This window comes from Drosophila biarmipes, chromosome 3L, assembly GCF_025231255.1.
Source record: "Drosophila biarmipes strain raj3 chromosome 3L, RU_DBia_V1.1, whole genome shotgun sequence".
Classification (NCBI taxonomy): Eukaryota; Metazoa; Arthropoda; class Insecta; order Diptera; family Drosophilidae; genus Drosophila; species Drosophila biarmipes.
Genome location: NC_066613.1, coordinates 17,666,557 through 17,677,895, shown reverse-complemented (window position 1 = coordinate 17,677,895; position 11,339 = coordinate 17,666,557). Strand labels below are relative to the sequence as shown.

General features: G+C 50.0%; 2 protein-coding genes across 7 annotated transcripts; one reads left to right on the top strand and one right to left on the bottom strand.

The window, feature by feature from the left end:
• The first annotated feature begins 189 nt into the window (after positions 1-189).
• On the top strand, positions 190-1,262 carry LOC108034950 (NADH dehydrogenase [ubiquinone] iron-sulfur protein 3, mitochondrial). Its single transcript, XM_017110234.3, has 3 exons — positions 190-356; positions 418-489; positions 550-1,262. The coding sequence occupies exons 1-3, from the start codon at positions 293-295 to the stop codon at positions 1,206-1,208; spliced, it is 795 nt and encodes a 264-aa protein (XP_016965723.1). The 5' UTR covers positions 190-292; the 3' UTR covers positions 1,209-1,262.
• A 127-nt stretch (positions 1,263-1,389) lies between these two features.
• On the bottom strand, positions 1,390-11,307 carry LOC108034947 (AF4/FMR2 family member lilli). 6 transcript variants are annotated; one of them, XM_050886547.1, is made up of 7 exons: positions 11,240-11,307; positions 9,748-10,285; positions 9,051-9,687; positions 8,709-8,965; positions 8,523-8,631; positions 2,736-3,913; positions 1,390-2,677 (listed from the first exon to the last, which is right to left on the bottom strand). In XM_050886547.1, the coding sequence occupies exons 2-7, from the start codon at positions 9,916-9,918 to the stop codon at positions 2,291-2,293; spliced, it is 2,739 nt and encodes a 912-aa protein (XP_050742504.1). In that variant the 5' UTR covers positions 9,919-10,285; positions 11,240-11,307; the 3' UTR covers positions 1,390-2,290. The 6 variants fall into 6 exon arrangements, with proteins under 6 accessions (XP_050742504.1, XP_050742503.1, XP_016965718.1 ...); XM_050886546.1 differs by having other exon boundaries at positions 11,180-11,271; XM_017110229.3 differs by having other exon boundaries at positions 8,721-8,965; positions 11,180-11,270.
• Positions 11,308-11,339: the final 32 nt, after the last annotated feature.

The window sequence follows — 11,339 nt, the reverse complement described above, 5'->3', positions numbered from 1 at the left end:
GAAATGCATTTCAAATGAATATTTTATATGATTCAATATTTGATAAATATTCAACATAGATATTAAATATTTGTTTTATCATATCAGAAATGCAGTTAGATGACTGGAATCGAACACTGAAACGGGTTAATAAATATATATGGTATTTTATACATTTTAGGGTTGCCAACTCTAGTTGGTTTTCAGCTCCTTGGCAACTCTGGGGCTCCAACAACTATATTGACATTTTAACATTACATAAATAGTCAAAAAGTGGTGCAAATTGTTGAATTTCTATTGAACAGTTTGTAGAATGGCGGGCTTAATTAGGAATCTGGGTGCCCGTGCCGCAGTCGCCGCTCTGTCGGCCAAGCATGGTGGGTAAAAGTCTCGAACCCAGAGCTCCAACTGATCTTTTCTAACCCTTCCAATTTTCAGTGGTGCCCGCTGCAGGATCGGCTTTCCGGATGGCCAGCACTGCGCCCGTGGAGCCCAAGAAGGCGGATAAGCGTGGGTAGCAATATATTCCTCTTCCGATACCAACTACACCCAGCAAAATTCCACCCACAGCCACTGTCCGTCAGCCGGATGCAGTTGCCCGCTCGCATCTCTCAGACTTCGGGCGCTATGTAGCCGAGTGCCTGCCCAAGTATGTGCAGAAGGTGCAGCTGACCGCCGGCGATGAGCTGGAGGTGCTCATTGCCCCCGAGGGCGTAGTGCCCGTGCTGCAGTTCCTGAAGGATCACCACCAGGCGCAGTTCACCAACCTGGTCGACATTGCCGGCGTGGATGTGCCCTGCCGCAAGAACCGATTCGAGGTGGTGTACAATCTGTTGTCGCTGCGCTACAACTCGCGCGTCCGCGTCAAGACCTACACCGATGAGCTGACTCCGCTGGACTCCGTGTGCGAGGTGCACAAGGCGGCCAACTGGTACGAGCGTGAGATCTGGGACATGTACGGCGTGTTCTTCGCCAACCACCCGGACTTGCGTCGCATCCTCACCGATTACGGCTTCGAGGGACATCCCCAGCGCCGCGACTTTCCGCTGTCCGGCTACGTAGAGCTGCGCTATGATGACGAGAAGAAACGCGTCGTATGCGAGCCCCTGGAGTTGGCCCAGGAGTTCAGGAAGTTCGACTTGTCGGCGCCTTGGGAGCAGTTCCCCAACTTCCGCAACGCTAATCCCCCCGCCGAGGTTGTTCCCCCACAGGCCCCTGCCAAGAAGTAATCCCCAGTCGGTTTGTTAAATGGTAATTATATCAATAAAACGAGATCACTATGAGATATGGTATAACCAAAAGGAAACTCTTCGGGGTAATTATTTAGAGATCATATAGATCATTTGCATTTCCATATCATTGTCATTATCAACTTACTTTCCATTTCATTGCACTAAACAAAAACAGCGATTTGTATCAAACCAGAGGGGCCACAAGTATTTATTGATTTCCGTATTGTTTACATAGTAGTGTACACTCAGAGTTAAACGAATCTCCCTGACCCGGCACATCCAAAAACATCCCTAAGGGACTCCTGTGCATATACATAGATATAAAACGTTTTGCTAGGTAAAACAAGTGTGGGCCTCTTGACAATTCGTGCGCCTGCGCAGCGGTGCCCGGCGAAAGTTCAGGTGCGAGGACATACTTAAGTTTAGACCGGTGCTGATGGGGATCGGGATTCGGGGGAGAGCAGTAGTTGTACTTGGTGTAAACCTATTCGTAGTTCGAGCTTCAGAAGTCTTAGACACACCGCTTGGCTGCACCGTCGTCAACGTTTTATTTTTGTTTGATTTTTCGTTTGTTTGGTTTTTTTTTTGTTTTTGTACAAGAACATACACATATATATAATATAGTACATAGGTACACACACACACACACACACATAAACATAGTGTTACATTAAGCGATTTAAAAAAGTTTGCTTTGCACTCCGCCTTCCGGCGGAATGATCCAAAAGAGTTTCGTTACTTTACAAATGGCTGCGTGCGTTAAGCAGCACGGCTCAAAAAACAAATCTCCGGGGCCTAGTGGCGCCCATCTCCGGCAGTCCATGTGCCCGGTCACCGGGCCGGATGCACAATGGGACTGGGACAACAAATGAAAATTTCGATGCAGGCTATGAAGTGCGCGATTAAAAGCGCACAACCTGCTGACAAAAAAACAAATTCGACAGACGGCTTTGTGGTACCAAATTCCCAGACCCTAAAACCCGTTCACTACGGGTATGCTGGTCAGGAGGAGGTCATCCAATTGGCGGCCGTCCTGCCACAAATACAAATATGCGGGCGTAACCACGACGTGCTCCAGATTATATCGATTCCGTCTTGGTATAATGACGAGCTGCACCGGCTCCGCTGCTGCTGCTGCCGGCGGAGGAAACATACGGCGAGGCCTTGCCACTGCTGCTGCTTCCCGATCCCGTCGTGCTGCTGCTCAGCTGATTCTCTCCCGCTCCGGCTCCACTGGACGCCGCTGCCGCCTCGTTGTTGAGCCGTTCATGGTACTCCTGGAAGCAGGGCACAATGCACAAGTTTGTCTGGCACTCCGGGCAATGGTATTTCGTTTTGCGTCGCAAAATCCGGCCATGCCCATCGATGGTGTTCCAGCAGAAGTTGCAGCCCAGCGCCGGACCCGGCCTTATGACCGGGCAGTGACTAGAACGCGGATTCTCGAGGGTGATGATCTCCCGTTGGGTCTGTCAGAGATCAGAATAGTCAGTGAATGGTTTTCTATGTAAAGGATAACTAACCCACCTGAGGTGATGACACCGATCGCTGCAGTTCCTCGTTCTTGACCCGCAGCGTGGGCAAGTGCTCAAACGAACTGCTCATGGTGGCCTGGCTGGGATGCAGATGGGTGCCACTGATGGAGCCCGAGGCAGACTTGGAATTCCTTAGTCTCGATCCGCCACCATTAGCCGCCTCTCCCGGGTTCTTGCCTGCGCGCTCCACGATCTGTGACCGGCTAATGGAGGGCGAGTGCGGCGACCTACGCTCATGGGCCACATCCGATCCAGTGGAGAACGTGGGCGACAACGGATGCCGACTGGTGCTGTTCTGCAGCGCCGAATTGGGCGAGGTAACCACGGACACGGCGGCCGACACTGCCGACGAGGAGCCGGGACTGGCGTTTGTTGGAGTGGCGGCCGTTTCACTGGAGACTACTGGGCAGGCCACCACCCGGGTGGGCACCAGGTACTGCGAGGAGCCGGCCGGCGGCGGGGAGCCCGAGGCGTAGATAGACTCGGGCAGTGAGATGTGGTGCGGATGATGGAGCGGCGCTGGCGTGATATAGCTGGCATTTGTACCCGACAGCGGATGCGAGTATTGGCGGTGCAGTGGGGCGAACGGATTGCTGCCGCTCGCTAGTCCGGAACTGGAGCCGGATCCGGCAATATGCAGGGCAGACTGACGGGGCAGCAACGGATCCGAGTGCTGCTTGATGAGATAGGGAGTGCTGGACGGCACGCTGAGCAGGTGCGGAGTGGAGGGGCCCAAGCTGGGCGCCGGTTCAGAAGCATGTCGCTCGATACGCGGCGGAACGGTCAACAGGTGCGGATGGTGGTGGGCCGGCGGCTGGTGGTGCTGATGATGCGAGCCCGTGGTGGAGTAATCCCTGGCCGTGACACTGGTGGCGCCCGCTGCATTAAACGGATCAAAGTCCAGCGTCGTGGCAGCCGTATCCGGAGATATCTGATTCGTGGAGGAGATGCTGTCGCTGTCGCGTTTCACCCTTGGCTGGCGAGTTAGCACCCGGTTGCGCTTCGTGCCCATCACCACCGGCGAACTGGGCGTGCCATCCGGATCACACTCGCCGGAGCCAATGCCTCCGATGCTGAAGGAGCGCTCGAAGCTGCCGCTGCCACCGCTGCTGCTGCTGGCGGCCGCCAAAGAAGGATGTGGTGGATGAGGTGCATGCGCTGGGCTGGGTTCTGCAAGGGAAGAGGGTTTAGGGGATTAGTGTTTTATACAATTGGGATTTTTGTATACTTTTGGGATCAAAGGTATCCAGAAGATACTACATCTTCTGAATATTGTTATGTCTTTTGGGTACATCCCTATCTATCCCAGTTGAAAGGGGAAAAGTGAAAATGAAGCCAGGGGCAATGGAACAGGTGGAGTACGTTGTAGTTTTGAAAGTTTATTCGTTTCTTGCACATCGACTACAGTCTAGAATGTTCGTTTCGTCTCGATATTCGTTTGGGGCTCGCATTACTTGGTATGGTACATGCAACTTATAATACAATCGGTTCAATTATGCACTTGCGCTGATTTAAATAATTTATATATATATTTAACACACATAACTAGCGTAGTTATTGGTACTTTGCAATTGTAGGAAACAGAGTTAGTAATATTTGCTTATTGTTTCTGCTATTTTCGCGTTGTTTCATCCGTGTTTCGGTTCTGTTCTGTCCTGTATGGTTCGTATGTTTCCGTGGTTCTGTGATCTGGGATCCGGATGGGGATCGTAGGGATCCCCATGGTATACATACGTGGTGTACATATATCAGGAGTGTGTGTGGGCGAGTGTAATAAAAGTCCATTATCAAAGTTTACGTTACTCTATGACTTCTAACAAATCACGCTTAGTTCTTAGTATGCCTTGACACAATATAAAAAGTTCTCTATTAGTTACAATATTTATATGAATCGTATTAAAAACACACTATTCGTAATCGTTATCCATAACCGGAATCGTATGCGTTTTCCGTTTCTGTGTTTTGGTTTTCTATTTGCCTTTAGCTGCAGTCTCCGTTTAGGATTTTGGGTGGTTACGAGTTATCTTTAAGTTTCGTTTGTTTGCGTATCTGTATCTTGTAATCCGTTACCGATCTCGATCGCTCTCTCCCTGCCTCTATATGTACATTGCCTATGTACAAAGAAATGGTGGAAAAACAAGTGCCAAAATAAATGAGTCCCCTTCGAAAATCACCCCCTCTTAGATATGTTGTTGTCGGATTTGGAAATATACATATAACCTAGAGCCGATCACCTTAAAACCTTGTGCCAGCGCAGCCGTAAAAACAGGGACTGACACCTCGAATAACTCGAAAAAAATTAAAAAAATGTGTGGTTACATTCAAAAATATAAATATATATACATATATATTGATTGGTACATATTTATCATACACATCCGGTTCTCTTACACGCTCCTTCTCCGATCTAGTGGCTTAGTCTATTGTACGCGGACCTGCGATCCTCAGATCTGTCGCTGTGTGAAGTCGGGAGTTCGCCTACGATTACGCTTATGCTTCCAATAGAGTGCATTCGCTTCAATGTACACAGAAAAGGTTCTCACTATGATGATGGGAAGCTAAATATAATGCATACGGGATCCGGGGAGTACCTACATACTGATATTTGCTATTGTTACACAAGTGCAGAAATGAAATCTCTTTTCGAAACGAGAAGGAAAACTTATTTCTGATGCGCCAGAGCCTAGCAAACCCCAGAATGTGGGGGAAATTTGTTTCCAGAAAATTGCCAATAAATCTCATTTTGTCCTTAAAGTTTATCGTATGATTACAGATAGAATTTTTGGTTTCGTCCATTGCTTGTTTGCATTACAAAAAGTGGAATATGGAACGGATTCCGCAAGGTTTGATCGGCTGCTGGCACACAGCACCACTCTTTTTTTGTTTTTAGCTGCAGTTGCTTTACAAATCATTTGATGTTCGCGATTAACACTAATAAAATTGTATAATTTATGTACAATTACATTATTCTTTTACACGAAATATAGCTATATTTATATATATATATCATATATCGAAGATCTGTACTACCGATTTCTTAGTTAACAATCGTAAAAATGTAGGGTTCAAAACTTTAAGCTTAAGGAATTAAGTTCTAAGAAATTATTACAAGTGCGGCCGGCTCGCCTGATCTCTCTCCTTCACTTCGCTCCGCTCCTCTCTTTAGTCCTTTGCGTCTCCCAGTCCTGCTCTGCTTAGCTCAGCTCAGCACAGGCTTCCGATTCCATTGTACTCCTCCATTTATTCTTTGCCGACATTTATCCTATTGCCACTCTGTCAAAAAAGATTGCTGCCGTTTCTCTAATACCTGTATCGATCGATTTGGTGGCCTACGTGTTCCGGGACCTACGACTTGTCCAAGTACTGCAGGCCCGTGCTGGTCACCGTGGCCACCGGCGGTGCAGCCACCGTCACAAAGTTGTTGATGAGGAAACTGTGGGCCATGCCCATGGGAACGGAGACGGGCATGGCTGATATGCTCAGGGATTCCGCTGGCTCGCTGGCGGCCATCACGGCGGCTGCCTGCAGCAGAGTGGCCGTCCCCGCCTGGCTCGAAATCGTATTCTATATCGAGTTGAAGTTAATACTCTGTAGATTCATGGCGGTGGTCGGATTGACGTTGATGGTGCCGGTGCTCGTGCCCGTTCCCGCACCCGCTCCGCCGCCGGTGGCCTCGATGTACCGCTGCCGCGTCATCGAGTGCACGTTGCCAGGCGAGTCCATGTACCGCGGATCGAACAGGCTCATCACTCCAATGGCCGGGTGGGAGTTTCCTCCGCCCGGCAGACTTCCGGCTCCGCTGCCCAGGCCTGCGTGATGCGGAGTGCACATGAGCGACGGCGTCGGAGTCTCTGGCTGCGGTGGTAACTGCAGGCTCAGAGTTTCGTTGGTGTTGTCATCGCCCTGGTTCGTCGAGGGCGTGGGCGAGGGCGACAGATTCGGCTCCTGCTTGACTACGCGCGCCTTGATGCTGGGACGTGACACCGGATAGCCCCGCTTCTTGTACTCCAGCCACAGGGTCCGGTTGTTCACGCCGTACAGTCGTGCTGCCTTGCAGAATCCAATGCCTCCCGTGCGCACCGCCTCGAGGGCACGAATGAAGTTCTCATCTCCCTGCGGATTCACCGATCGCTTGCGCTTCACCACCTGATTGGCCACGCCAGTGGCTCCACCGTTTCCAGCATTGGCACTGCCCGCTCCTCCGCCGGCGGCACTAGATCCGCCAACGCCCGCGTGCACGGGGGATTGGGTGGGCGTGGGACCCTGACTGTAGACCGATTGCACCATGTTCGATTCGTTGGGCGAGGTGGGTGAGAGGTTCTGGGCCGCGGTCGCATAGCTGCCGACTAGGTTGTTCACGGTGATGATCTGCGACGAGTAGGCCTGTCCGGAGGCGGAGGCCTGCTCCTGCTGTTGTTGCTGCTGCTGCTGGTAGTGCAGCTGCTGCAGGTGCTGCTGCTGGGTGGCCTGCTGCTGCGCCTCATGCTGCCGTTGGTCGCTATTGACGCCGCCAGCGCTATTCGCACCACTGCTCTGACTGCCACCGGCACCACCACCACCGCTGCCGCCGCCGTTGCCCAGCAAGTTGGACTGGCAGGCGGGCAGGGAGAAGCGCGGATAGTTGGAATCGACAACTGTCCATTGCAGACCTGGGAAGGGGAGAGAGAGAGAGACAGCGAATGAAAGATTGGTTCTGGTACTTGGTACTGGATACTGGAGGCATTTCGATCGAAATTGAAGTTGAGATCGCTCTCTCCTAGCTCTAAGGGATCGGTATCGGTATCGGTTTCAGTTCTGGGATCAGGTCTGGTCTGGTTTTGGTCTTTGTCTTTCTCTGGTTCTGGGACAGTTTATAGTATCTGAGGCAGTTCATAGATAGGTACAATAGAAGTAGGTAGTAGAGGAAAGATTGCTAAGGCTAAATCATTATCATCGGAAACCGCTGTTTGAAATTCCCACAAAACAAAAATCAAAAAACGAAAGTGAACGCAAATCGAGATTAAACAATTGAGAAAAAAAAAACAACAAATCATAGGTTTAGTTTTTTGGAAGTTTTGGTTTTTGTTTTGGACTCTGTGCTAGCTCTCTCCCATTCCCAAGTTCAGGCAGGATTCGGTTTTTTGGAATACAATACACAATAATAGTTAAACATAGAAAATTTCGGCATTTTACAAATATTTCGTTGCACTTAGTCGGTAAATCGGTAATGGATAATCGGTATGCTAGATCTCATATTTAGCTTTAGCATTCATTTCTCCAAGCGCTGTGTACTGAAATTGTTTTCGAAATGGCACCGTTCGTGTGTGAATTATGCGGATGAAGTATGATCGTGGGCAAATATTCCGTGGGTGAATCGAGAGTACACAGTGGTTGAGATTGATTTGATTTTGAGGACCCAAGTGACAGTGCTTTTTAGGTCAGTTCTCCCTTAACATGTTTTCAGATTCATTTTTTTAAATGGTACTATTAGTTTGTATAACTCTTATTCTGTGTAGATTACTAAATTGTCTTTTTAAATAGCTGAATACAATTTTAACATTTTCATATAATTTCCTTCAGTGCTTTAATGATCCTACTCTGTAAACAGACCCCTTCTACGACTAATATTATTATTTTGAGCCTGTCTTTTGTCTGTGTTTGTGTTTTTAAAATAATCATGGCAAAGAAAATTAATAAACGATATAAAAAAAGAATCCATCCTGGCGAATGAGGTCCCTACTCGATGAACGATGAGTTTTAATGGAACAGTGTGCTGGCTTTCGACTTCTACTCGACTTACCCGAGTGCGAGGACTGGGAGTTCGGCGCATCGTGCTCGGATGGTGTGGTCCCACCGGATATGTCCAGGGGCATCGTTTGGTTCACGCCGCCAATGTCCACTTCGGGCTTCTGCATGTGGGCACCGAGAAAAGAGAAAATAATTAGTTGAATTGCTCGAGCAGACGATGGTGCAAGGTTAACGTGACCAATTTCATTACAATTTGCATGTGTAAGTGTCCGTGTCCATCGTCCAGATCCGAGTCCTGCGGCTGCTGCTCCAGCTCAGCGCTGGCCGACTCCTTGAGCAGCTTGGCCGCGTGCAGTGAGTGGCCGGCGAGACCGCCGCCCGCACCAAAGGACATCTGGCTCATCTGAGCGAGACTGAGACCGGCATTGCCGGCACCACTGCCCGCGTCCAGTGAGCTGTTGTGCTGCTCCTCCGCATTGTTGCGTTCGCCAGAGCCTGCAAAAGATTTGGAAAGCTAGTTAGTTTGAACTCCGGCAATTGAAGAACTCTCGCGACGATGCTTTACCCAACTCCAACTCACCGTTATTCGAGGATTTGCGCAACCGCTTGCGTCTGGTTGCCGGCGAGGTGCCAGCGCTCAGGGGCGAAGGGGTACGTCGCATCTGGTGGTGATGCGTCTGCGCCGCCTGCGCCTGGCCGCCCTGCTGTTGCTGATGGTGGTGGTGATGGTGCTGCTGCTGCTGTTGTTGCTGCTGCTGAGCCTGTTGCTGCTGCTGCTGAAGCTGCTGCTGTTGTTGCTGGTGGTGATGGTGCTGCTGCTGCGCCTGTTGCTGGGCCTGCTGTTGTTGCTGCTGCTGCTGGAACTGCTGGGCCTCGCTGCTGCTCCACAGGGAGTCGCCCACGCTGCTGCCACTGGCTGCACCCAGGCTGCCAGCCGAGTTGCCCGCTCCAGTGCCGACGCCCGAGCCGCCTACCAATTCGGTGCCGTCGGTGGAGGACTTGCTGTCCGACTTGGTGAGATTGGCTGGATCCGTGGGCATCTCCGCCAGACCCTTGATCTTGAGCATCTCGGCGGTCTTGAGGATGTGCGGCAACTGCTCCTGCGACACATTGACTTCGCCGTAGTACATAAAGTCCACCATGGTCTTGAGGTCATCGTACTGCACGTCCTTCAGGATAACAATGGGATGTTGGCACGGATTTGTGGTGAACAAAGCCTGTGGGTGTGCAGTAAATGGATTAGTTTGGGGTTAAAGAAGGCATAGGAGACGTCTTACCTGAAAGTACGAACTGCAGGCGGACAGCACTATTTTGTGGGCCTGCAGCTGGCGACCCTCGGCCGCCAACGTGACGTCCACCAGGGTGCCATTGTGCAGTAGCGAGGAGCACACCGAGATGAAGTTCGGCTGGTGGTTGTTCCAGCGCAGGCAGAACTGCTGCACGGACATGGTGGTGATTACGGATTACGGACTCGGGGCTCCCCAATCCTCAATCTCCGGAGCCACCTCCTGCTCCGCCTCCTCCTCCCGCACCCGCTGCTCTCCTCGTCCGGCTCCTCTTCTTTGCAGCCAATTAATTCGCACTGATAACACTTTTTATCGCCTCCCGCTCGCCGCTCTTTTGATTTTTATTAATTTTCCTTGCCTTTCCGGTGTTTTGTTCGCTTCTTTTTCCTCCGTCTTTTTGAATTAATTAAAATTTATGAACAATCGCAGCTTGCAGATGTGTGTGCGTGTGTTGAGTGTGCTTCGGGGGGGTCGGGGTGTCGGTTTTTTGGGGGGGTGACGACTTCTAGGCCGCACGCATGGCGAGTCACTGCAAAAAGGGTACAAAAAATGGGGTTTTAATAAATCAAACATTATCGATGGTTACACAAATTGCTCGAAAACAAATTCCGCTCTCCCACTCCCACTCTCTCGCACTCTCTTTTTGCCTTTCTTCTGTATCACAGCTGCGCGCTCTTGCTTACAAAAAAAGGGAAAAAGAAGAAATGAAAACCACAAACAACAACAACGGCGCTGCGTGTGTATGTAATTATACAGTCGCGAAAATGAAACACACACAGCCGAACACTTTGGTCATACTTGTTGTTGTTGCTGCTGGCGCTGGCCAAAGTTTTATTTTTGATAAAACCGAGAACGTAACGAAATCGAATATGTAGCCTTTTGTATGGCCGTAGAGCGCCGTAGACCTTGAATTTTCTATGATTCTTATGACGTAATTATATACGCGCCCCGCGCTCTCTCTCGCTCGTTCTTACTTCCTCCCACTCCCCTCCCACCCACTGCGCCGCTGTCTCACTCCCTCTCACCCACACAGACGACCGCGACGACGTACTAATCGTCGCTTCTTCTTCGTTTACTCATCGTATCGATATTTTCAGTGGCATTTATTTATGTGCATGTCGCGCGTTATTTTCGTATGGGCATTGTGGGGGAATAAAACTGATACACAAGCTAGCGGAGCGCCACATGTTTCTCACTCGATTTTCCCCTGCAGATTTCCCACTTCTATGCTTTCGTTTCTTCTTTGGCTTTTACAAACTTTGACTTTTTTGTGGTAGGCTTTTGCTGTTGTATTTTTTTTGCTTTCCAAAAACAAAATGGCGCGCAACCAATTTGTGCGGAGGCAAAACAACACCGAAAAGTGGTCGCCCGAATTGGATTTCAATGCTTTTGGGTGGCGGCTGGTTAGCGCCAACTTATTTACCACTTTTTACATTATTTAAATGCCGATTTCCTAGCGAAAATTACATTGGAAAATTCTTACGTTTTACTTCTTTATGCGAAAGATTTTTGTGACTATATGGCAACACTGCTGAAAACGAGTTGGCAGGCCCATTGGCAGTGTGACCGCAGGTGGCTGTGGA